This window comes from Muntiacus reevesi, chromosome 16 (assembly GCF_963930625.1).
Source record: "Muntiacus reevesi chromosome 16, mMunRee1.1, whole genome shotgun sequence".
In the NCBI taxonomy this organism is placed as follows: Eukaryota; Metazoa; Chordata; class Mammalia; order Artiodactyla; family Cervidae; genus Muntiacus; species Muntiacus reevesi.
The window spans coordinates 41,170,028-41,194,050 of record NC_089264.1 but is presented as its reverse complement, the minus strand read 5'-3'; the positions used below and the strand labels follow the sequence as shown (position 1 = coordinate 41,194,050).

The 24,023-nt window shown below is 37.8% G+C and overlaps 1 protein-coding gene across 5 annotated transcripts in view; it reads left to right on the top strand.

The window, feature by feature from the left end:
* The window catches only part of PPARGC1A (PPARG coactivator 1 alpha), a 690,475-nt gene extending 666,820 nt beyond the window's left edge, over window positions 1–23,655 (top strand). For all 5 annotated transcript variants that reach the window (XM_065907304.1, XM_065907305.1, XM_065907302.1 and 2 more), the window contains 6 exons: window positions 1,101–2,019; window positions 2,580–2,684; window positions 2,805–2,925; window positions 12,384–12,505; window positions 12,837–12,988; window positions 19,768–23,655. In XM_065907304.1, coding sequence (XP_065763376.1) covers window positions 1,101–2,019; window positions 2,580–2,684; window positions 2,805–2,925; window positions 12,384–12,505; window positions 12,837–12,988; window positions 19,768–19,871 — 1,523 coding nt within the window. In that variant the 3' untranslated portion in view covers window positions 19,872–23,655. The remainder of the gene's footprint in view (window positions 1–1,100; window positions 2,020–2,579; window positions 2,685–2,804; window positions 2,926–12,383; window positions 12,506–12,836; window positions 12,989–19,767) is intronic.
* The last annotated feature ends 368 nt before the right edge of the window (window positions 23,656–24,023 follow it).

The window sequence follows — 24,023 nt, the reverse complement described above, 5'->3', positions numbered from 1 at the left end:
TGCCCTTCTTCAAAGTTCCTTCAACTCTGCAACCATTCCACAATTCTTCTTCCTGGGCAGAAAGGGCTGAGTAGGACTTCCTCAGGGTGAAACTGACAGAGCCAACCAGCCTTCACATAGTCTCCCACCATGACTTCTGATGGAATTTTCTGTCCTTCTGCAGAAAAGCAGGAAAGGCAACAATTTACAGATGTCCCCCCTTCTTCCATTATTTTTTCATTTTTTTTCTTTTAATTAGCTAGTTGCCAAAGCTTGGATTCGTTTCAGTCCCTCAACCTCATAATCCACCCTGATGTGCTGCTCCAAATAAAATGGTCCGCGGGCACTGCAATATTTAGTGTTACTGTTCACTTAGGTTTCTGTTGCAGAACCATATTTTAGACAGAATGTATTAGTTATGCTTACAAGAATGTATTATACCTACATTAGCCATGGTTTACTAAGTTAATGAACTGTGGAGACAAAGAATCATTGCTGTCAGGTTGTAGAGTTGTCTGGTGCTCTGCCTTCGCAGACCATATTTTACTGAACTTGCTTTGAAGTTGCTTATGTCATCCCCACCCTGCCCCACATTTGCACCATCCCATCTTTTTTTTTTTTTTAAGTTGCCTAATTCTTTGGCACCACAGGTAGATCTCTTTCATTGTACAAAAATTCCCAACCCTCTTGCATCCTCCCCCGTGTTCTTTGCAGACAAACATGGCCAAAGCCATTCACTGAGTCTCTTGAGTACTACTGCATTCATTTTCCATCACACAGATGACAGGACTCCCTCATGAACCTGAACTTTGGTTCTGCCTGGTGCTGATACGTTCATGTTTCCTGGGAAGCAAGACCTGTTAGCATTGGCGTTTGAAATACAAAATATCAGGGCTTTCACTGCAGTCTTGCAACATATATCTGTCTTTCCTTGGTGACAGAGGCTTCCGGGGACAGAGTCACTTTTTCAGGTCTTATCAGGAATTTAGTCCTTTGTTTTTCGATGAGTTTTAACTATTGACTGAAATCTCAGGGAAGTGAAGAAAATGTATCCTGGCATTTAACAACATTCTGTCTCTTTTCTTTCTCTCTCCTTGGTTTTTTTTTTTTTTTTATCTTAGGCCTAACTCCACCCACAACTCCTCCTCATAAAGCCAACCAAGATAACCCTTTCAGGGCTTCTCCAAAGCTGAAGCCCTCTTGCAAGACTGTGGTACCTCCACCATCCAAGAAGGCCCGGTACAGTGAGTCTTCTGGTACCCAAGGCAGTAATTCCACCAAGAAGGGGCCCGAGCAGTCTGAGTTGTATGCACAGCTCAGCAAGACCTCTGTGCTCACCAGTGGACACGAGGAAAGGAAGGCCAGACGGCCCAGTCTTCGGCTGTTTGGTGACCATGACTATTGTCAGTCAATTAATTCCAAAACGGAAATACTCGTTAGTACATCGCAGGAGCTCCACGACTCCAGACAACTAGAAAATAAAGATGCCCCCTCCTCCAACGGGCCGGGGCAGACACACTCTTCCACAGATTCCGACCCGTGCTGCCTGAGAGAGCCCGTGGAGGCGAGCAAGCAGGTCTCTCCCGGCAGCGCCAGAAAACAGCTCCAAGACCAGGAAATCCGAGCCGAACTGAACAAGCACTTCGGTCATCCCAGTCAAGCTGTTTTTGACGACAAAGCAGACAAGACCAGTGAACTGAGGGACAGTGATTTCAGTAATGAACAATTCTCCAAACTACCTATGTTTATAAATTCAGGACTAGCCATGGATGGCCTGTTTGATGACAGCGAAGATGAAAGTGATAAACTGAACTCCCCTTGGGATGGCACGCAGTCCTATTCATTGTTTGATGTGTCGCCTTCTTGTTCTTCTTTTAACTCTCCGTGTAGAGATTCCGTGTCACCACCCAAATCTTTATTTTCTCAAAGACCCCAAAGGATGCGCTCTCGTTCAAGGTCCTTTTCTCGACATAGGTCGTGTTCTCGATCACCATATTCCAGGTCAAGATCAAGGTCCCCAGGCAGTAGATCTTCCTCAAGGTAAACGTTGTCCAAACCCACCCAAAGCCTAAGGTATCCCCAGGAATTTAAAAAAAAAAAAAAAAACAGCATTCAAAACCCATTGGCAACCCAGCCCCTCAACAACACATTCCTGGTGCTACCAGAACTAAGGAGATTGTTATTACTCATGCATTCTTTCCCATCTTCTCTTAAATCTGTCCTCATTGAGCATAGCACGTGAGCCAGTCAGACCAGAGAGAGCAATCTGTAAGAAACTTGCTCATCTAACTTTTTCCATTACCTGGAGTGCTGCCCTGTACAGAATAGTTGAGATTCATGCAAGATAAAGCTGACAGTGAACCAGGCTGGCGTTTGGCAGTCACATCCGTAAGAGATGTTGCAAGAGAACATGTCACCACTCCCAGACCTCTAAGCCGACTAGAGGCTCACACACTGTCCCTGGGAAATCTCACTAGTACTTGGGAACTGAAAGCCGGTTTATGTTAAGACGGAATTCCAGGGGCTACTGAGTCATGCCGATAAACTGGGGTTCGCTGGCAGTTGCAAATGCCCTTTTTGTTTTTCCTCCCCTCTCTCAGATCTTGCTATTACTATGAGTCAGGCCACTGCAGACGCCGCACACACCGAAATTCACCCCTGTGCACGAGATCACGTTCAAGATCACCCCATAGCCGGCGGCCCAGGTAACGATGCACATTCGTTGACAAAATGTTTTCCAAAACCCTGCCCCCTCCCTAGTTTATGATTCCTTTTGCTCGTGCAGATGGAGGTGGTTGACTTAATGATGAAGTTATGTTTCGCAGGTATGACAGCTACGAGGAATACCAGCACGAAAGGCTCAAGAGGGAAGAATACCGCAGAGAGTACGAGAAGCGGGAATCTGAAAGGGCCAAGCAGAGGGAGAGGCAGAGACAGAAGGCAATTGTAAGCAGCCTGCGGCTTACTTTCATTTACAGAAGGGTTTCTTTCTCTCTCTCTCTCTCTTTTTGGGGGGTGTGATGGGCATAGATTAGAAACTATGGCAAGGATGCTGTTAGACTCTGCAGAACTCAGACTTTTGGCTTTAGCATCAGTGACTCCTCAGTTCCTCTTAACACTGATTATTGGAAAACAAAATAAGTCCATGTATTTCTCCTGCATACTACCTGTTTTTCACCCGTCTGGAAGCTCATTATTGCTTTTGACTTTTGTTTCTAAAAATAGAAGGAGGCGAGATGTATACTGGTCCCATTGACCTAGAGAATGAGTTCTTGATACTGTTTTCTACTGCTTTGTGTTCTGAGTGGAAAATGAGGAGGTGTCCCTGGATGGTTTCATCTTTTTGGCAGATGTGAGGGTTGGGTTGTCCATGGGGAGACTGTGTCTGAGTGAGATTTAAAGGCAGTGGTAGAGAAAGATTTGCTAAGTCCCTACTTTCTTCTTTGGGCTGGGTCAACACCTCAGACATCCACATTTCTTATGAGCTGCTTTTCAGTAACCTATCATGGATTTCAGCACCACCTACTGTAGGACATTGTGTTTACTTGACACATAGACACCACTGACCCTTTGGGATGAGGATCTAGATTGTAGGAGTCTAGTTTGTTCTGTTTGTCGAACCATAGGAGGCAATAACTGGGTCATCCAATTGTCAGCATCCAGTACTTGTCCCAGGCAGACGTTCCTAGTTGATTAAGGAGCTCTTTCCCACTGAGCCCCAGTAGAGCCTTGAGAACTTTCACAGCCTTCTGCTTCAGGAAGCCATGGGTCAACCATCAGAAATGGCGCTGTTTTTGTTCATTGCATCTGCTGTCTGTTAGCTGCTAAGTATCATTTCAGTGAAGATCAGCTTTTCATACATCTTGCATACAAGCTAACCAGGGCTTAGGGAAATGATTTTTAACTATAAAGGTTATATGGATATGGTACCTTTAATACAACCCACAACCATCAAAAAATCTTGAAAAACCTACATAAAAGAGTGACTAATAAAGTCCAAATCAAGCATTGGCCAACAGTTATCAGCTGGAGGAAAAAGGTTAACTGAGAGGTTTGTTAACTCAGGCACTCAAGGAGAAAGAAGGGAGAAGTGATTGAATATTTAGGCTAAAGGTCTAGGGCTTTGCTGCCATTTAACTTTGAATCTACCTAAGACCGAATTAAAGGCCTTGTGAAAATTATAGTACTTTCCCTCATTTTTCTCAACTTTCAAATTAGCTGTAATATTAAGATCTACCAGAGTATCATTAGTTAACATTTAACAATATGAATGAAAATGGAAAATTCAGCTTTTCTAATTTTGCTGTTTTTAATTAATAGCCTGTTCAATAACTGTAGCAACTCACATTTACAGAGTGCCATACAGTTTATAAAGCTTTCTAATATGGCACATTACAGTTCATGTATACCAAAGAGAGTCATGTTGAGTAAGCATGTAAGTAACTAGCTATTTCAGTGTTTTCAAATTCATATTTGATGAAACTCTTCATGTGTATTCCCAGAAGAGTGACACTAAAGAGAGAAATTATTGTATCATATGTTTGCTCATTTGCACAAAATGTAACACAGCTATAACCAAAGCTGAGTAGATAAATATAGATAGATGGCATGTGCTTTTATTATTCCTTCCAAAGATAATATAGTGCCAGATACTTACTGGGGTGAAGAATGAGAAGGAGGGCTCCTTTTGCTAGTTTGGCTCTTTGCAAATAGATCAATAGTGTGATTCATTTGTAATATACTCTATATTCCATAGATGCCAAAGCCAAAAACACTCTTGAGGCCACTAGCCTCAGTTTGGAAGCAGATACCACCCTGCCTTTCCTTGGTGTCACAGATGTTAAAAAGTTCCTTGGTTAATTCTTTGACTACGACAATCTTTATCATCTCCCTTTGAAAGAAGGCAATTACAGTGCAAATGTCAACTTGATATATATTAAGCCATTATAATTAGCTAGATGTTTGTGAGAATTTTGGCTTTGAGATTTTTATTTTTGTTTTTAAAAGACATTAAAAAAAGAAAACTAAGACATAGAAATTATTTACTAACATAGTGACCCACAGATAGTAAGAGATTAATATAAAGATTGGGGACTTAACTGTTAAACCAGTTAACCTGTTGGACAATTAGATGGTATTTCTGTAAATATAAGTGAAAACACATGACTATGTGAGAGCTATATGTTAGGTACCTGGGATATAAAACTAGGTAAGACTTCATCCCCACATCTTAGGGAGCTTCAACTCCACTGACTGGTAAAGGTACGTGATGTGTTCATTGCTGTTATAGAGAATGTATCTAAAGTACTGAAGTGGCATACGGGTGGGCACCCAGCCCTGGGAATGAGGGAGGCCATCCCTGGAGAGGGTAAGATTGATTTGAAATCTAAAGGGAGGAGAAGGCAAAGATTCCTTCCATGTGAGCTGTCCAATGTGGTAGCCATCAGCCAGGAGGCTAATTAATCTACTCCCAAATTTAAATGCACTGTGTGATTGAATTTTAAAAGACAGTACCAAAAAAAAAAAAAAAAAAAAGAATTTAAAATACTTCATTAATACTTTTTATGTAAATGGCAAGTTGAAACAATAATATTTTGGCTGTACTGAGCCAAGTAAAATACATTATTAAAATTAAATTTGTTTCTTTTTACATTTTTTAAAATGTGCCTCAGAAAATTTAAAAATTACATATGGTGCATTATATTTTTATTGCAAATAACTATTCTAGGCAGATACTTTAGCTCATACTAATTTTCTGGAAAAGAGCAAGATATATTGGGAAACTGCTAGTCATTTAGTTATAACGCTAAGGTACAGGAGAAGCCGGAGGTGAGTCTGGGGGGCTCCCTGGTAGCCAGATACCTGTAGGGTCTTGTAAGTCATCATGAAGATTTTGAAGACTATCTTGAAGGCACAGTGGAACTGTTTAATGAGGTTACCCTTAGGAAGTTTTTCTGACTGATTTCCTTCCTCAAAATGATCTGCTTTCTTGTGCCATAATGTGTTTGCAAAGTATATTTTTATGGAGTTGAGCATGGAGATAAAGGCAATGATTTTTGACTCATTTGGCTAGATTATCTTGAAAACTCATTCATTGAAACAGTTCAAGGAATTAGGACAGTTTGCCTGAGTTGGTCATGTAGGTGATTTTCATTCAGATTTCTAAGACACTCTTAAAGTCATGAATGAATAGCAAATTGCATTTGGAATATCTTGGGTGGAATGCTGATTTATTCATTCATTCAGATCAATTTTATAATCAGGGGGTGAGCAAAACAGAGACTCCAGAAGGAAGTGAAAAAAAATGTTACAATCATGTAATAGGTATTTTACGGAGTTAACCTTTGCTTTCTTGTCTTGTGGTCCCTATTGACTTTTTTTCCCCTTAGTTCCATAAGGAGATAGTGTAGGTCATCTATCAGGTTTTTACTGTGTATGTGTCCAAAAGTCTTTATTCAGACCAACTTCAGTGCACCGAATCAGACAGCTAAGAAAAGACTAATAATTAGTGACACAGAATCATATGTTGTGGTTGAATGTTGTCATTGTGTAAGTTACTGCTTTCCTCCAGTTTTCATCTAAATGATCTCACTTCATCCTCTGCTTTTCTCAGTCTCACAGGCTTGAAATAATTCAGGTTATATTGGAACTCTGTAAGCCAGAGTTTAGTATTTAATGTCTAAACTGTCACTGCTCTAATTTCTCGTGGAGTTCTAAGTCCAACTCCATTTGCAATCTCTACAGTTTCCTGCCAGAAAACGTGATAATAGGATGTTAATTTAAAGGGCAAATCTAGACATTATGAAATGGCTCAGTGCTTAAATCCAAAACCAGATGTACTTGGGCAATGACTATGCCATTTCTTTTCTCTTCTCCATTGGTCAGTATGCAGCCTAGGAGCCAGAAACAGAGGCTCATCCCTGAAAATTATCAGCTTCTTCCAAATGAAAAAATAAAATAGTTGTCTAATTTCTCATAGTTATTCTTTTTGGGGAAAATAATGTCATTTTCTGTTCAGGCCTTTTGAAGAGCTGTTCCATATGGGTGAATATGTTATATTATGAGTATAAATGCACTACTTAGAAATTTTCAGCTTTATCAAAAGTAGTTATATGTGCTCTGAGTCTGTAGTTTTCATGTTTTCTGACTCATCATGGTGTTTATTTGCATCTTAGCTCTTATTTGTGTATTAACTCTTAAGGAGACTAATCTAGATTTATTTTAATTAATTTTTAATTGAAGGATCATCGTTTTACAGAATTTTATTGTTTTCTGTCAAACCTCAGTGTGAATCAGCCATAGGTATACATACATCCCCTCCCTTTTGAACCTCCCTCCCACCTCCCTCCCCATCCCACCCTCTAGGCTGATATAGAGCTCGTGTTTGAGTTTCCTGAGCCCTACAGCAAATTCCCATTCGCTCTCTATTTTACATATGGTAATGTAAGTTTCCATGTTACTCTCTCCATACATCTAACCCTCTCCTCCCCTCTCCCCTTGTCTATTCTCTATGTCTCTTTCTCCATTGCTGCCCTGCAAATAAATTCTGCCCTGCAAATACAGAAGATTTATTCTGTATATATGCATTAGTATACAATATTTATCTTTCTCTTTCTGACTTACTTCACTCTGTATAATAGGCTCTAGGTTCATCCACCTCATTAGAACTGACTCAAATGTGTTCCTTTTTATGGCTGAGTAATATTCCATCATGTATATATACCACAACTTCTTTATCCATTCATCTGTTGATGGACATCTAGATTGCTTTCATATTCTAGCTAAGACAAATCTGGATTTATTCAAATTTATCCAACCTTAGACAGTAGTAGGCACCTACTGAAGCACAATACTTTGGCATCTGTTAGAATTCAGTAAATGTTAATCTCAATACTAATTTCCTTTTCTTGTTAGTCAAACCCTTTTTACCAATAATTGCTTATCTTTTTATGAGAAACAATTGCTATATGTTTTCCCCAGCTAACTGGGCAGCTCTACCCTCTTTCTGATATAGATTTTGATACTGCAAAGTTAGTTAATTCAGTCATTTTTTTTCTTTATTTATCCCCTGTCTTGATATAATGAGGATTTACCATACCTGTTAATGCAACACAAATCTTCAATTTTATTATGCACCCCACCAGCAAACTAGCTTTTGTAAAACTTGAAGCTAAAAGATTCTTGATAAATGTCCCATCCTCCTTGATAGTGAAAACTGGTCTGAAAATCATTTTTCAAGGAGCTTTTTCCAAAGGTTTAGAGTTCCTCCAAGCCTTTAAGAAGCTGGAAATGTTATTAGGCATTTTGATTTCTTTTCCTTTCATCTCCTGTTTAGAAATTAATGTCTTGAAAAATTGGCTGCAAATGTTAAGGTTTTTTAAAGATATGGAATCTATTCATCTGTCTAATAAAACTGCAACATGTTAAAAATAATCGATTCTTCACTAGACATTTTGGCCAGTCTTGGGAAGATTTTTATCTTTGCTTTTTAGACCTTCAGATGCCTTTTAATTTCATGTTTTAACACTAGGAAACCAAACACTCTGATCATTTTCTCAAATGAGAATTTCAACATGTATTCAGTCTCTGATCTTTGTAAGGTAACAAGACGTGGTCCCATTCCTGTGTTACATAAAAAGAGATTGACAGTCAAATAGGTGATTTTAAGGGATTGTGGACCAGTCATTTCTATTTCTGTCTCTCCTATCTAGGTTGTGTCTTCTTTTTACCACAGAATGTATCAGTATCTGATATAAAAGGTCCTCTGGTTTATTTTCTTTGTAGGATTATTGTTGCATATAGTTTCGTATAAAGAAGCAATTCAGAGACTATCCCGATATGTCTACATATGGACGTGCATATGGTCGATTTTCACTTTAACTTTGAATTTCCTTGAAGATGAACATAGGCTGTGTGTATTCCTATAATGGTAGCTGAGCAATTTCTTTATGATGGTTCAAGTTTTTTTTGCTCTCGTCTACATTTCTCCCTCCTTTTCCTCTATACAGTAGTAACCTTCCTAAAAATGTTCATTAAAAAAAAAAAAGCAGTGCATAACACTCATGCCAGCAGGCGCCAGGAAGTTTAGATAACAGTCCCATCAAGTTCGGCTGTTTGGAGGGAGCTGGCTGCATAAATAGAATGGAATGTGATGTGATGATTCCCTTGTTCAAGTGTACAACATTGCCCCGGGATATCTCCCTTTATATTTATTGACCTCCAGGATGTGTGGGGTACTCTGCAACAACACAATCACAACCTTCAGCTGAGACATACAATCTACATGGAAGTGAATTGGGCAGCCCACTCTGCCTACTGTCCTTCATCTGGTCAGTTACGTAGGCTCAATAGCTGCTGTCAAAGGAATTGTGTTTTACCAGTTGCTTCAGCAGAGTGAAAAAAGTGAGTCCTTACACTTAACCCTGTAAAACAAAGCATGGAAACCTTTGTTAGTACACCCAGCTGAGTTACCTGGGCAAAGTTTTTCCTATGATAAAAGCACCACACCTGGTTTTCATTCTGCATTGTCTTACAGACTCTCAGAGAGTAAGGGCCACACTTGGGCACCTTTGATGTAATGAAGGGTATGGAGCTAGGTCTTGAAAATGATTAGTTGGCTATCGATTGATTTTTCAACAGATATGCATTAAGAAGACTCTTGTTTTGTATACTCTTAAAATAAGTACTGATAAGACAGGACTGATATGGTCACTGCTCTCATAAAGTTTTCATTGTAGGGGGATATAGACATTGAAGACATTGAACAATAAATAAGCTGTTAATATTTAATTATAATTGGGCACAAGGGACTTCCCACGTGGCTTAGTAGTAAAGAATCCACCTGCCAGTGCAGAAGACATGGATTTGATCCCTGGGTTGGAAAGATCCCCTGGGCAAGGTAATAGCCACCCACTCCAGTGTTCTTGCCTGGAAAATTCCATGGACAGAGGAGCCTTGTGAACTATAGTCCATGGGGTCACAAAAGAGGTAGTGACTGAACAACAGCGCAGAACTACGAAGAAGTAGACTGTTCTGTTAGAGCAACTTATAACAGGAACTAAACCTCATCTGAGGTCTCAGAGAGGAAACAATTGTTGAATTCACTGTAACTCTAGACAATTTGTGTGTATGTTGATGGAGAGGAGGGAGGGACAGTGTGGAAAGGATATTCCAAGTAGCGGAGAAGCGCCTTATGCAAAGGCCTTAGGAAAGGAAGGAGCCCAGTATATACTAGGGACTGATAGAAGATCAGTGCGGCTCAAAGTAGAGGAAAGGAAAGAATAAGGTGTGGGGGCTGCAGCCCAAGATGGAGAGAGATCCAGACCCCAGATCCAGACAGAAGGACCTGGTAGATTCTGTCAGTGATTTAAGTCTTTCCCTAAATGTTGTGAGAAAGCATTGAAATGTTTTAGATCTTAATTGGCATGATCCTGTTCTCTTAGTAAAAACTATTCTGGCTGAAGTGAACAAATAATTTGGAGGAGGGTAAACAGCAGACACAGGATCCAAATTAAGAGGCTGTGATATTAGTTCAGAAGGACATGCTGGCAGCTTGATTTAGGGGAGATGAGATCAAAGGGGCAGATTTAGGAAGTTAAAATCCGCAGGACTTAAGGAGTGATTGGATGTGAGGAGGGGACTAAGTGGGGAGAATTAAGGAAGGCCCTTGCATTTTTATCCTGAATAACTGGATGGATAGTGTTAGCTTCACTGATATAAGAACATTTCAGTTCTTGTATGAACTGAAGAGGATGAATTGGAGTCAGAAGAGGATGAACTGGAGAGTTTGGTTTGGCTAAGGTTGGTCTAGTTTGAGGTGCCTAGGTGACATCCAACGTGAGACATCAGATAGGTAGTTGGTTATTCGAATCTGAAGCTCAGAGTAATTTCCCTATTGAAAATGAAAATATGCGTTCTGCATATGATGAAAGAAGATGAGACATGGATGATCAAATCACCGGGAAGGATATGTATTATAGGATATGTCTGTGAATTGTTCAGTTGTACTTCACAAGCATTTATTGATTGTCCTCTCTTTGCCAGGTCTCTTACTAAATATTGGACACATGAAAAGGACATGCATTCAGTAAATAATGTAGGATATCTCTTTGTCTTAAGCCTAAATGACTTTTTTTTTTTTTAACATCTAAGACAACATATCCTAAGCACATCCAGAGAAAACTCTTAGGCAAGCTAAATCTGTGCCTTAGTCCTATGATTCCTAGTTTCTGCCTCCATCTAACCTAAATCTCTCCAACTGCAAGTTCAGTTCATTCTTGTTTGTCATCGATAGATGTACAGGCTAGTTGGTAAGGACATTCATATTAACTTCTTCCATTCTTGAAAAATCTTTTTTTTCAGTTTTGAGAGAGATGATCATCTTTGGCCTTATCTTCTTAGAACAAGAAATATAGGATTATATCTTACACTAAGAATGTGTTCTTGTTCTTCAAAAAAATGAATCTGTTCTCAGGCTATAAAATATTTTTCCGGTGTTTTGTAGGTTATAAATTGCTGTTGACTTTAAGATTATGATGATATTGACTCCACTTGTGAAAATTAGGCCACACCCTTCACATCTGTTCCTAAAATAAGATTCACTGGCAAAGTGAAATTTATAGCCTCTTTTATAGCTCTTATTCTTTGGAGACCCATGGCTTAAAATGGCCTATATTTTAAAACTGTATTTTTAAAATTATTGTCTTTGGGCCACCTGTATCAGAAACACTGGGGTATACTTGTTAAAAATAAAGATCATTGAACACTATCTTCCAATTTTTTTAATATAGCTGGAATAAACCCCAATAATTTGCATTTTAATAAGCCCCCCCAGGTAATTTATATTTATACTAGAGTTTAAGAATCAATATTTTGAGGGATGTCAAGATTTATACATCAAACTATCATGCTGTACACCTTAAAATTATACAGTAATGTACATAAGTTATTTGTCAATAGAAATTTAAAAAATGCACACGTTTTATTATTATAACTGAGTTAAGGAGAAGTTAAATGGTTTTGCAAACCAGGTCAGTTTCTTACCAATTTTGAAGATTAATAGTGGAATCACAATTGTTAAAATATTTAATAGATATTATTCAGCTCTTTAGTGATAAAAAGACCACACTACACGTATTTTTTAAATAATACATTAAATTTCATGTTGCAAAGGAACAGAGACAGAAAAGGTAGAAGAGAGTGAGATGCAGTGAGTGAAACTGGAGAAATGGAAAGTAACACTTGGTTCAAGCATAGTCTTCTGTTAAGTCTTAGCGTGTATTTTGCTTTAATTGGCATGCCGTGGGGGTTCTTGTTATGCGTGATTGTGTCTTCCTAAATGGTTCTGGCATCAATGTCTTTCCTATCTTCAGAACTAGAAAGTCTCTTCTCACTTCCCCCTCCAGGAAGAGCGCCGTGTGATTTATGTTGGTAAAATCAGACCTGACACAACACGGACAGAACTGAGGGACCGTTTTGAAGTTTTTGGTGAAATTGAGGAGTGCACAGTAAATCTGCGGGATGATGGGTGAGAATCTTCAAGATTATTTCTTGTTTAGAAGCTGACATATGTAAAAAATTATGGCTGTAAGATTACCAGGATGGGAATGCTTTGACAGATGACATGTTGAGTTCAGAACCTTATTTATTTTCTTTCATCCCTATTTATTAATCTTTCTAGTTGAGATTTCCTGTCCCAGAAATAAGTATTTAGCGGCTTGACAGGACAATCACACTGATAAATGGATGCAGTGGTTCAGAGGCTGGCACCAGCAAAGTCTCCAAAGTGGAAAGGGTTACAGTCATATATGCTAATGCTTCCTCACTGGCTTTGAACTTTTCCTCTTTGTCTGTTGCAGAGACAGCTATGGTTTCATTACCTACCGTTATACCTGTGATGCTTTTGCTGCTCTTGAAAATGGATACACTTTGCGCAGGTCGAATGAAACTGACTTCGAGCTGTACTTTTGTGGACGCAAGCAATTTTTCAAGTCTAACTATGCAGACCTAGGTATGGATTTTACTGTACGTAGAATGAGGAATCCATAATGTTGAGTTCAAAATGGAAGCATATGTAAACTGTAGGCACATTGGGTCAAACCATTACTGCCTTTTACTAAAGGAAATACTTGAATACAGATTTTATCCTTTTTTTTTTTTTTAAACTTTTTAACATATGAGATGATTTCAGAAGGGGCTTAGATTTTGGTAACCAAGAGAAGCAGATTGTTTCTCTTGCCTGCCCAGATGCTGAAATTCTTCACTGTTGGTGCGTCTTTGTGTGTGTGGTGGTGTATTTGGTGTGTTCATGTGTTTGTTTTTAATCTCTTGTTGCTTTTGTGCCTACCCTGAATCCTTTTATACAGACTATAGCATTGGCATCATTGCTTTGCAGAGCAGAATATGCAAAAGTTTTATTCTTTTTTTCCCTATTATCTCACCAACTCTTAGAAATGTTAGCATTTCCTACAAATTATACTCAGAGGAAAAAGTAAAATTTCATGTGCTAAATCACACTATACTGTCTTTAAAACAAAAGAAGAAAATAAACCTGCTATTCTTTGAGTGCTTCCATAGGATGAGTACTGTGCCAAGGTTTTGCAAGTATTTTTTCATTTAATTACCAGAACAATTCTAGAAGTGGATATTATGTATTATCATCCCCATTTTACAGATAAGGAAACTGAAGAATAGATAAGTATTCATCTTTCTTGTTATAAAAATTGTACAGACTCAAGGGGTAACATTTGCAAAATATACAAAGGTATCAAGAAAAATAGTAAAATTGCCTATCAGCCTCTCACCTAGAGATAGTTACTGTTACCAAGTGAGTAACGTGCTGTTCAGTATTTTGTCTCAGAACATCGAATTTCTTATAGTTGAGGTTATATTATACATACATAGACTTTAAAAATCTACTTTTCTCAGTTAACATTATGTAAGTTCATTTTTCACTGTGACTCACAGGGTTAAAAATGATTTGCCAGTATATTTTAATGGTTGTACAGTATTCTGTTTGATGAGCAGTACCACTATATTTAATCATTCCATCATAGCTAAACACATTTTCTGGTTTTGATATTATAAATAATGGCACAATGGACATCTTAATTTCCTTTCCAATTTTAATTTTGCTCCTTTCCATATTAGTCCCTATCTCATGTGTGTATTATAAGCCTTTATGTTCCTTTATGAAATAATGAAGGAATGGCAAGTGTCATGCATATGACAATTATTTAAATCAATTTATAATAATAATAATGAAATTAACATAGAAATCTGCTCTTAAGCATTATTGCGTGTCTATCTGTACTTACTTTGGCTTGATATAAAGAAAAAAGTAAATACCAAATACAGGTTTTTTTCCTTCCTTCCACCAAATTGATGTCTTCTAGAGTAATTGATATAGGTGGGGTGCATTGTTCAGGGGGAATATGCTATAATTCACTTCACAAGCTAAATAGATAGTATGAAGCAGGGGAGAGGCAGCTGACTGTTAGATAGAGGCCTAGGGATGAAAATATAAAAGGTGGCAAGTCATTTGTTCAAATGTTGGCTGATAAAAACAGTCAAGACAGATTGAAGTCTTGAGTTGATTTGACTTATTTTCTTCAGTGATGAAGGCCAGGGTGTTTTCTAGTGTCTCAAAACATCTAAAGTTTAAAATAAGCTACCTAGAGGGGCCTTTAGATCACGATTCATCACTGGTAGAGGGAGGATTGGATAGTACTTCCAAATTGAACTGGAGCCTCCCTGAAATATTTCTAAGAAGAATGCTTCCCCCCTTCTTATCTCTCTGCCTCGCCAGTGGCAATAGAAACTTTACCATTGCTAAGCTGGTTCTGTATTTCCTGAAAAGTATGTTTGATGTGTATTGTAGCAGCATAGGTTTTTCCAGTTCCCTCCAGCCTTACAATCACAGGAAAAGTGGTGGATCTGAGTGTAGGCCTAGTGTAGTTTGACAGCGCCTTGGCTCTGGAATCTTGCAGGCCTGGTTTTGAAACCTGAGTTAGCTTTTGACCTTGAGCAATTAAACTCCCTTGACTCCTGGTGCTTCATTTGTAAAATACTTTATAACGTTGCTGTGAAGATTATATACAGTTTACGAAGCCCTTACCACAGTGTCAGTGTCTGGCACAAAATAGATTCTCAATAAAAGGTAGCTATAATTATAATAAAAAATGATGGCGATGGGTAGTTATAAATTTCAAATTATTTTAAAATGGAAGAATCAACACCAGGGACTAGCTTTGAAACTGAACATCATCTTGTATGTCTTGTCTCTCTTCCTTGAAGAGTTCAAGTTGAGTGCTTCAGGCCATGAATGCCGAATAAGGTGCCTAAATCCAGGGGCTTGCAAGAGTCAGACACAGCTTAGCGACTAAACAACGAGCATATACTGGACTCAGAGGGATTGGCTGCTTGTGTGCACATCAAGATTAAAGTGTTAAAATGCTGTGATACTGATTAATTTTACCAAAAGTAAAGCAAACTATCATTTAGATTACCATTTTAAAAAATTTTATTTGCTTTCCTAAATTAAGTTAATTCACATATCCCATTTCTCTGATATTTTAAAATTGAAGTATAGTTGATTTACAATGTTGTGTTAGTTTCAAGAGTACAGCAAAGTGATTCTGTACGCTTGAAACTGTATATACGTGTGGGTGTGTATACATGTATACAGATACATATATATGCGTTTATCTTGTTCTGGGGGCTCTACTAGTGGCTCAGTGGTAAAGAATCTGCCTCCCAATGCAGGAGTCGTTGGGCTCGATCCCTGGGTTGGGAATACCCCCTGAAGAAGGAAATGGCAACCTACTCCAGTATTACCTGGGAAATCCCATGGACGAAGGAGCTGGCAGGCTACTACAGTCCATGGGGTGGCAAAGAGTTGGACGTGACTGAGTGACTAAACAATGACAGTGATACTCTTTTTCAGGTTCTTTTCCATTATAGCTATCACAACATGTTGAGTGTAGTTTCTGTGTTATACTATAGGTCCTTGTTTACCTGTTTCATATGTAGCAGTGTGCATATGTTAATCTCAACTGACTGATTTACCTCCTCTCCGCCCCCCTCCCCCACTATCTCCTTTGGTTAGCATGTTTGTTTTCTATGTCTGTGAGTCTATTTTTCTTTGTAAATAAGATTATTTATACTGCTTTTTTTTAGATTCAATATATAAGTGATATTATGTCTTTGTCTTTCTTCAAATATCAAGGTCTGACTTCACTTAGTTTGATAACCGATGTTGCTGAAAATGGCAATATTTCATTTTTATGACTAAGTAATAACCCATGATATGAGTGATTTAGTTGCTAAGTCATGTCCAACTCTTGCAACCCCATGGTCTGTAGCCAGGCTCCTCTGTATATCATATCACCACATCTTATTTATTCATTGATCTATTGATAGACATTTAAGTTGTTTCCATGTCTTGGCTGTTATAAATAGCTGCATGAACATTGGAGTGCGTGTATCTTTTCCAATTAGAATTTTCTTCAGATATGTTCCCAGGAGTGAGATTGCAGGATCATATGGCAACTCTATGTTTAGTTTTTTTAAGAAAACTCTATTCTGTTCTCCATAATGGCTACTCCAATTTACATTGCCACTATCAATCTAGGAAGATTTCTTTTTCTCCCTCTTCAGCATTTATTATTTGCAGACTTATGAATGATACCCATTTTAACTGGTGTGAGATGATACCTCATCATTGTTTTGATTTACGTTTCCCTAATAATTAGCAGTATTGAGCATCTTTTCATGTGCCTATTGGCCATGTGTATATTTTCTTTGCAGAAATATCCCTGTTTAGGTCTCCATTTCTTGGCTGTTGAGGTTACTTAATGGTTATTAAAATAGTATTAATGTAAAATGCAGTAATTCCAGTTACTATTTATGAGCTTTATAAATGGGACTCAGAATTTAAAGGGATGATCAAGCTTACCATGATGAAGACAGTATTTAAGTCTGGTTTCTGTGAATCTGTTACCCGTGTATCTTTCTATTTACTGTTCTATAAATAGATGGATCTTTCCATTTGAAAGAGCTTGATGAAAAATCTTAAAGAAGAAAGACAGAAATTAAATTAGAACTATAGGGTAAAAATAGAAGGATGGATCAGGATTAAGAATATGATCATTTTGATCAGGAGTTAGTTATGATCAAATTAGAATTTATACTTAAGCAAGAAAAAGGAAATAAATAACATGTTGGTCACAAACTCTTATTAAGTCAAAGAAATGTATTACATTATCAGCATCCTGAATATATATGTAACTTTTAAAATACACTTGCCACTCATTGGTAAGTCAGTCCCAGATCTCAGCACAAATATTTTCAATCAGGTTTTTAATAATATGCAGGTGTTCAGTAAAATACATTAATTCAACAAATATTGCATCTCCACTTTGTGCCCACAGTTTTCTAGGTGCTAGGAATATAGCTGTGATGTGACTTATTTCTGTTAATATGGTATTATTATTTATAAAATTTTATTTTTAAAACTTATTAGAGTGGTTTTCAGGTTATTCCTATAAAAATTTCATTATATCAACTTGTGGATATATCCTTCCTTTAGTGGAGAGAAAGTGGATGTTATTGCCCTAGAAGTTACAGGTGGATGCATTCTCTCTTCACAAATAAAAATTATTTTGTGGGTGCCTACTGACATATGTATGCCCATGAAAGTTGGTATATTTCACAGCCACCATATTTCACAGTGAAGAAACTCTTGATAACCACTGTATCAAAGTACTTTTAATATTTGCTAATGAAAACACAGAAAGACTGAAATTCTGAGGTTCGTGTAGAATGATCTTAATTTAATACATTTTAATTCTCAAAATTTCCTCCAAGGAAAGAGTCACACATATGTTCATGTGGACTTCATGTCACACGGACTGCCATCACTGAATGACTCATTCATCTTCTTCTACAATGTAACTGAAATTCTGATTTCAAGCTAATCTCTAGCAATGAGCAGGACTTATTTTTTGTCTTTATAAAAAGATTATGGTTTGAACAACAGCTGCTCAGGCAGCTTTAGTTATACAATCAAACTATTCATTAGGCTTTCAAGAGAAGAGTGTAAGCCTGTGTAATTTAAGATTGATCATGTAAAATTTGGGGGATGAAAGATGGGCCCTTTTTGTCCTGTTTTTGTATTTGAAGCTGACTGTAATTGTTCACCTTACCTGGACAAAGAAACACAGTAGAGACAAGGGATGATGAAAATGGGGGGAAAAAGTAAAAGAATTTCCCTGTCTTTAAATGTAAGATGTCTTTAAAGTAGATTGAAGCTGGTGAGGTAGGGGAAACAGCCTGGTTCTGTAGAACTTGAGAGATTTGCCACCTTTTCATCAGAACAACTTGTGAAATCAATGATTAGCCTCCATCTTATCTCATATTACCCTTTTCTTCCACTTTGAGCATTTCTATTTTGTAATTTAATCTGGGTAAAATACAAATATGCATATTTTAGTAGGATTGTTAATGTTCCCCAGAAAGGTTTTGTCTTCCCTTCAAGTAAGTACTTTCGAAAGAATGAATGTGTTTGCCTGAGGCTTTCTATTGTATATACAAGATACCCTTTCTCAAGCTGAAACACCTGAAGGAATGGTAGACTTTTTCTTAGGTGTCAATGAAAAAAAATCAGAAATATTCAAAGGATTTTTACTTTATACCCAGTGGGACTGAAATATATCAATTTTGTTCAGGGCTACTGAAGTGGCATGTGGAGCTTTGCACAAATGCTTACTTCGACTAGTTTAAGGATCTAAGAAAGACCATAGCTTTATTTGAAGTTGTGTGATAGTCGCTCAGTCGTGTCCAATTCTTTGTGACCCTGTGGGCTGTACCCCACCAAGCTCCTCTGTCCATGGGATTCTCCAGGCCAGAATACTGGAGTGGGTTGCCATTCCCTTCTCCAGGGAATCTTCCAGACCCAGGTATTAAGCCTAGATCTCCTGAACTGCAGGCAGATTCTTTACCGTCTGAGCCACCAGGGAAGCCCCATTAGTGAGTAAAGAGGTTGAATTTGCCCTCTCTGGACATGAAGCATTTTCCTAAACCTTCTAATTTGGGGAGAGCTTGTACCACCGTTTCTGGGGTCCCTCAAGGCACTTGAGAACTTACGTCCTTCCAACTTTTTCAAGGGGAGCAGCAGACTGATGAGTCTGGCTTTTATACTTAATGAAATCAATCCCAATGAACAGAAAAATTAGTTCTAGCTTCTACTTTTTCCTCTCCACCTAAGTTGTTTAGGAACCTGGGGAAGTCATTTAACATAGCAGGAAGGAGGAGGGCCTTACTTTTAAAGCAGGTTGATTGCCTAGGTTGTTATTGAAAAGAAATAGCCTGTTTTGATTACCTCCTAGGAATGTTTAAATCCAAAATGAGTCAATAGATAAGTGTTTTGAGTACTCATCACTCCCTACCCTCTGCGAATATATACAAGTGATATAAACAAATAAATATATAAGCATAATTAATTAAAATATTGGTGTATATATACCATACCATCTACCATATGAATACTTTCTGCAGATATACATATAATTATTAATATTCATATATATAAATACCTCCTACAAATATATATGTAAATATATGTACATATATATGTACATACTAGCACAAACCTCATATACTAATTAAAGTTGGGCATATTTTGTTAAAGACATGGATAAATTGTCTTTGAATTGGGTTATCTTAAATTAGATGATTGGATTAATGACCATAAGCAAAGTGTACCTCTGACCTGGCTTGGGTTTCTTTCAGATTCAAATTCAGATGACTTTGACCCTGCTTCCATCAAGAGCAAGTATGACTCTCTGGATTTCGATAGTTTACTGAAAGAAGCCCAGAGAAGCTTACGCAGGTAATATGTTCCCTGGCTAAGGATGACAGAGGCATGGTGAATACCTCACGGGACAGCGCGTCCTTCCCTAAAAGACTATTGCAAGTCATACTTAGGAATTTCTCCTACTTTACACTCTCTGTACAAAAACAAAACAACAACAATACAAGAACAACAACAATGGTTTACATGAACCCAGCTGCTGAAGAGGCAAGAGACAGGATGGAATTCCAGTAAGCACATGTTCATTCATGGGTGTCAGCTTTGCTTTCCCTGAGTCTCTTGGTGATGGAGAGAGAGAGTGTGTGTGTGTGTGTGTGTGTGTGCGCGCGCGCGTGCCTGTGTGTGTATTTGCCTGGTTTGGGGGAAGTATGTATGTACAGGTGGGAACTGGGGACACCTGACCAGAGCGTGCAAGGGCAGACCACTTCGAATGGCAGCAGTTCCATGAAGACACACCTAAAACCTAGAACTTCAAAATGTTCATATTCTATTCAAAAGGAAAAAAAAAAAAATACGTACATCCAAAAGGAAAGAAAGCTAACTAACCAACCAACCACAGGCCACCCTAAAATGACAGCCACTGATGTCTGGGCATCAGCCTCCGTACTCTATTTCTTTTTTTAAGAAAGTGCAAAATCAACGTGAAGCAAGCTTTCTCTCACAACGTAATGATTATATGACAATCCTGAAGAAACCGCAGGTTCTCTAGAACTCATATCCTTTCTCTCTCTTTTTCTTTCTTTTTTTTCCTTTTTCCTTTTGCCAAGGAATCTGGGTGGGAGAGGATGCTGCAGGCACCGAATGCTCAACTTTCCTAATATTTTGAAGTTTCTGTAGTTCGTCCTTCCTCCTGACACCCATGTAAATGTCCAAAACGTTGATCTCCCACTGCAAATTTCAAAAGCCTTGTCAATGGTCAAGCGTGCAGCTTGTTCAGTGGTTGTTTCTGAGGAGCGAGCACGGTGTTACATTACTAAGGAGAGTTGGGTAGAACTCTCTGGGATGTGTTCAGCTCGTGTAATTGCTACATTCTCTGATGTAGTTAAGTATTTACAGATGTTAAATGGAGTATTTTTATTTTGTGTACATACTATACAATGATGTTCTTTTTTTGTTACAGCTATGCACTGTAAATGCAGCCTTCTTTTCAAAAACTGCTAAATTTTTCTTAATCGAGAATATTCAAATGTAATTATGAGGTGAAACAATTATTGTACACTAACATATTTAGAAGCTGAACTTACTGCTTATATATATTTGATTGTAAAACAAAAAAAGGACAGTGTGTGTGTCCATTGAGTGCAACACAACAAATGATGCTTTATGCACAACCATCCCCTCTTAGGTGAGCTTCGATCTAAGCATCTTGTCAAGAAACCTCCTAGCCCCCTAAAGGTATTAACCACTTCTGCAATATTTTTCCACATTTTCTTGTTGCTTGTTTTTCTTTGAAGTTTTATACACTGGATTTGTTAGGGGAATGAAATTTTCTCATCTAAAATTTTTCTAGAAGATATCATGATTTTATGTAAAGTCTCTCAATGGGTAACCATTAAGAAATGTTTTTATTTTCTCTATCAACAGTAGTTTTGAAACTAGAGGTCAAAAATCTTTTTAAAATGCTGTTTTGTTTTAATTTTTGTGATTTTAATTTGATACAAAATGCTGAGGTAATAATTATAGTATGATTTTTACAATAATTAATGTATGTCTGAAGACTCTCTTTGAAGCCAGTATCTCTTTCCCTTGGCAGAGTATGATGATGGTATTTATCTGTATTTTTTACAGTTATGCATCCTGTATAAATACTGATGTTTCATTCCTTTGTTTACTAAAGAGACATATTTATCAGTTGCAGATAGCCTATTTATTATAAATTATGAGTTGATGAAAATAATAAAGCCAGTGGAAATTTTCTACCTAGGATGCATGGCAGTTGTCAGGTTGGAGTTTACGTGTTTCATTTGGGAAATTCCGCTTTGCAGAAGCAGTGTTTCTACTTGCACTAGCATGGCCTCTGACGTGACCATGAAGTTGTTCTTGATGACATTGCTTCTGCTAAATTCAATAAAAAAAAAAAAAACTTCAGAAAAACCTCCATTTTTGAGCATCAGGATTTCCTCTGAGTGTGGAGCCCTGGAATGGAAGTCAGTAAAGTTTGGCGTGTGTATTCAAGTTTCTGAGTTGAGATTCAGTTACAGTATGGCCGACATGACTTTTCTGGAAGACATGATATACCTACTATGTAACCATTCTTTTCCTTTCTCTCGCCCAACACGATCGTATAAAAACGGATTACACCCCCAGGCCAATGCAGCTGATTTTGAAAGCTGCATTCATTTATCACCAGCATATTGTGTTCAGAGTGAATCCACTGTCTGTCCTGTCGGATGCTTGCTTGAGTTTTTGGCTTCTTATTTCTAAGTAGATAGAAAGCAATAAAAATACTATGAAATAAAAGAACTTGTTCACAGGTCCTGCGTTACAACCGTAACACATCTTTAATCTGCCTAATTCTTGTTCTGTAGGTTAAATGCAGGTATTTTAACTCTGTGTGGACGCCAAACTAAAGTTTACAGTCTTTCTTTCTGAAATCTGAGTATCTTCTGTTGTAGAATAAGAATAAAAAAGACTATTAAGAGCAATAAATTATTTTTAAGAAATCGATATTTAGTAAATCATATTATGTGTTCAAGGACCAGATACGTTCTCTATTTTGCCTTTAAATTTTTTGTGATCCAATTTTCAATACATTCTCCTTTTTGCCCTGGATCGTTGACATGAGTCAAAGACTGGGTTTCTTTTCTTACTTGTCAAAAGACAACACTACAGATTTCATGTTGAGGATTCATTTATTCCCACCCTTCTGGCCTGACAAATATTGTTACCATGAAGATAGTTTTCCTCCATGGACTTCAAATTGCATCTAAAATTAGTGCAAAGAGAGAATCACTAGACCATCCAAATAGAGCTTTTGTATCTTATGCAGACACTGTGGGTAGCCCATCAAAATGTCAACTGTGTTCCTTTTATTTTTAATTTTTTTGGAGAGTATATTTCAAATGAACACATGCACCCCATCATCACTGGAGGCAAATTTCAGCATAGATCTGTAGGATTTTTAGATGACCCTGGGCCATTGCCTTCATGCTGTGGTAAGTACCACATCTACAATTTTGGTAACTGAACTGGTGCTTTAGAAATGTGGGTTTTTTTTTTAAGAGATGTAGCAGAAAAATTCTTCCAGTGCAACAAAATCAATTTTTGCTAAATGACTCTGAGAGCAGCGGTTGGGCTGTCAACATTCAAAGCAGCAGAGAGGGAACTTTGCACTATTGGTGTGTGATGGTTGGGTCAGTTGAAAAAAAAGGAAACTTTTTCATGCCTTTAGATGTGAGCTTACAGTAGGTAATGATTATGTGTCCTTTTTTGATGGCTGTAACGAGAACTTCAATCACTGTAGTCTAAGACCTGATCTATAGATGACCTAGAATAGCCATGTAATATAATGTGATGATTCTAAATTTGTACCTATGTGACAGACATTTTCAATAATGTGAACTGCTGACTTGATGGAGCTACTTTAAGATTTGTAGGTGAAAGTGTAATACTGTTGGTTGAACTATGCTGAAGAGGGAAAGTGAGTGATTAGTTGAGCCCTTGCCGGGCGTTTTTTTCCACCTGCCAATTCTACATGTATTGTTGTGGTTTTATTCATTGTATGAAAATTCCTGTGATTTTTTTTAAATGTGCAGTACACATCAGCCTCACTGAGCTAATAAAGGGAAACGAATGTTTCAAATCTACTTCTGCTTTTCTTATTTATCACAACGAAACTCCTGGCACGTTCTTCAGATCCGTACACGTTACTCGCTTATCATTATTCTGTTTCCTCTCTCGATCACCTGCCCTGCCCTTGCTTTTCCATATTCATGAATGGATTTCAGCTCTAAGGTAACGTCTGCCTTCTGTATTTTACCTTGTCTCCTTTCAAACAGTAAAGGCGGAACTGGTGATTTCTCTAATGAGAAGTGACGTTGAACTTTATCAAACAGATTAGCTCTGTTTTTGTACTTAACCCTGGAAAGTATGAATTTTAAGTACAAGCCACTGCCTCAGTGGGAAAGCTGCTGAATATTTCAGCTTAGGAAGCAATTCTACCATAATGGACTGA